This window comes from Pediculus humanus, genomic scaffold, assembly GCF_000006295.1.
Source record: "Pediculus humanus corporis 1103172107541 genomic scaffold, whole genome shotgun sequence".
NCBI classification, from domain to species: Eukaryota; Metazoa; Arthropoda; class Insecta; order Psocodea; family Pediculidae; genus Pediculus; species Pediculus humanus.
Window position 1 is genome coordinate 218,433 of NW_002987156.1, and position 2,954 is coordinate 221,386.

The 2,954-nt window shown below is 28.0% G+C and overlaps 1 protein-coding gene across 1 annotated transcript; it reads left to right on the forward strand.

Moving 5' to 3' along the window:
- Positions 1–278: 278 nt before the first annotated feature.
- Positions 279–1,248, forward strand: Phum_PHUM191180 (uncharacterized protein; the record flags this gene model as incomplete). The annotated part of the gene is made up of 2 exons (XM_002425262.1): positions 279–321; positions 437–1,248. The coding sequence occupies 2 exons, from the start codon at positions 279–281 to the stop codon at positions 1,246–1,248; spliced, it is 855 nt and encodes a 284-aa protein (XP_002425307.1).
- Positions 1,249–2,954: the final 1,706 nt, after the last annotated feature.

A 2,954-nucleotide genomic window follows, 5' to 3' on the forward strand; every position in this document is an offset into this window, starting at 1 on the left:
TTTAGGTTCCATTTATTATTATTATTATTATTCTTTTTCTAAGGAGAATTTAAAATAATTTTTTTTTTTAAAGTAAAAATTTTATTTATGCATATATGCATGCGAGAGAATCGTATAATAATAATAATAGTAATAATAATAAAAGTTTTTGTTAATTTAAAAGGCTTTCCGGGGAGTGGAGTAGAGTGTGGGGTGGTGGTGGCGGGTGTGGGAAAGTAAAAAAGAATTTCTTTATGTAGGGAGACAAAAAAAAAAAAAAAACATTAAAAACACTTGAAATGAGTGATTTTAAAAAAGGGAAGCGACATTTTATTACTAGTTGTAATAACAGGTGGGCTTCACCTGGACAAAAAAAAAGGCAAAAAAGAACAAAAAAAGATTTTTTGTATAAAAGAAAGAAAGAAAACAATTTTTTGTTTGTTATTGTTGATTTCAGGTGGAGGAGGACAAAACGTACATGAAAACAGCCCGAATATGATTCAAAAAGATTACAAAATGACAACGTTGCCATCGACGATGACGTCAAACAACGACACTATGAGTCATCAGCAGCAAAAAATGGCAACGCAAGAAGGTGGCACTCCGCTTTTACTATTGAATTTACCACAAGAAATATTTCAAGAAGTACAAAAAATAGCACAAGCGGGTACACCAGGAGTCACGACCACGAGAATAATCGATCCCGATTCGAAAGATCAACAAATAATAAATTTATATCGTGAAATTGAAACGGAAGCTGGATTCGTTTGTAAAAAATGCAGGATGGCTTATCAAACGGAAATAGGTTTGCTCACTCATCAGAGGAACATATGCTATCCCGGTAAGCTTTCTGAATCTAGAGGATCTGTACGTTTGGTAACGATCCTCTACGAATGTAAATTATGTTCTCCATCTTTTGTTTGTCCTACCGCGAATGATTTTAAACGACACTGCGAAACGGAAGTACACGTGTGCAAAGTTAATCAACAACAACAACAACAGCAGCAAAGATTATTAAAACCGGGTTTTCCCAATCAAATCCCTCCCTCCTCACCATCATCGGGTTTGACACACGAAATGGAAAATGTCGTCAATCAAATAACCGCGTTAGCAGCTCAAGCAGCGCAAGAAAGTTCGCCCCCCACACAATCCGGACAAGATTCAAATGCTAATTTTACGATGAAAAATTCTAAAGAATTTTGCCAACCTAAAACGAATAAAATTAATTTAATTAACACACACGTACCCATACATTCGTCGGGTCATTAGATTCTTAAATCACGTTAAATTATATTTTACCGATTTGCGACTTTTATATTTGTTATGGCCGATTTGTTATTTTTTTTTGTTTGCTATTATTAATTAGCGTTTAAAAAGTTCCTAATTTAAAAAAATAAAATCGGCCATATTGGAAACAAAAAAACCTATGAACGACAGCAAAAACAAACAAAAATTTTATCCCCCCCCTCCCCCTCTTTTGGTGCTTTTTTAACTTTAGTTACTCATAAAAAAAAAATTTCTTTCCTATTTGTTCCTTTTACTTTATCTAACTTTACGTTCGTTGTTCCTCTTTATTAACAACCTCTGTAAGTTTTTATTTATTTACCCGAAAAATATTATTTATTAATAATAATTTGTTTAAATAACGCGACGATAATAATAATAATAATAATGTTATGTAAATAAAAAAAAAATAACGAAAAATTAACGTTAATGTAATTCTACGTAATACTACTACGACCACCCACTTGATAATTTTCCGCCATTTTTTTCTTTTATTATTTAATTTTATCTAATTACACGTTAAAAAAAAAAACAAAAACAAATTGCAGTTAACGGTTGTTTATTATTATTATTATTACGATTTTTTTTTGTTTCTTAATTGAATTTTTTAAAAGAAAAAATATAAATAAATAAATAACGCGAGATTTTTTTTAATTAAAAAAAAGATAATTAAACTAACTAACCGGAAACAGTTCCTTACAACATTAAATAAAAATATACATAAGTTCCTGTTTATCAGTTCCGCGAATGTTAAAATTTAGTTCCTATTAAATAAAAAAAAAATATTAATAATAATAATAAAACATTCCTATTAGTTGTGTTGTCTTGTCCACGTGTGTTTGTGTATGTATCGTTGTTGATTATTTATTAATTAATAATTTATTGCAAATTAAATTTTAATAATTTTTAACCGTTTTCATCCGACAGTTTCCGTTTCCCCTCTTCCTCCCCTAATTCTTCCCTTTCGTTAATAATAATAATAACGAAAGGAAAAAAAAAACTTACAGAGGTTTTTATTCGCACTCGTTTTAAATATTATTATTACTTTATTTATTATTATTAAATTTTTCGTTTCTCTTTATTTTTTTTTTCTCGTTATTTATTACCCATGATATAAAGGTAATAAAAAAAAAATTATTACTCTTCGTTTATATCAATGTAATTTAATTAAAAAAAAAAATTATCAATTATTATTATTAATAAACGATGAGTCAACGTTCGAAACGTTATGTGGACGAAAAAAGAAAAAAAAAAAAATTAAAAAATTGATTTTTTTTAAACTATGATTGACAATCGATCGATCGATCGATCGTTCGATAATAACGAATATTATGACGCGTTAAAAGTTCCTTTATATTACGTATATATATATACGCACGTGTGCGTACATACGCACGCACGCGCGTACGCATAAACGCGCGTTTTACATATATATATATACACTTAATTAAAAAAAAAAAAATTTTTTATCGATTGTTTAACATGAGTTTCATGTACATAAAAAAATAATAATAATAATAATGATACTATTATTATTAACATTCACTTTTATTATTATTATTATTAATGGTGATGATAATATTAATAATAATTAATAAGAAGGGATTAAAAAAAAGGAAAAAAAATGAAATATTTTTATTAATTCATATTCTTTCGCAATTTAAAATCGTCGTGTGTTTTTTCTTTCTCTC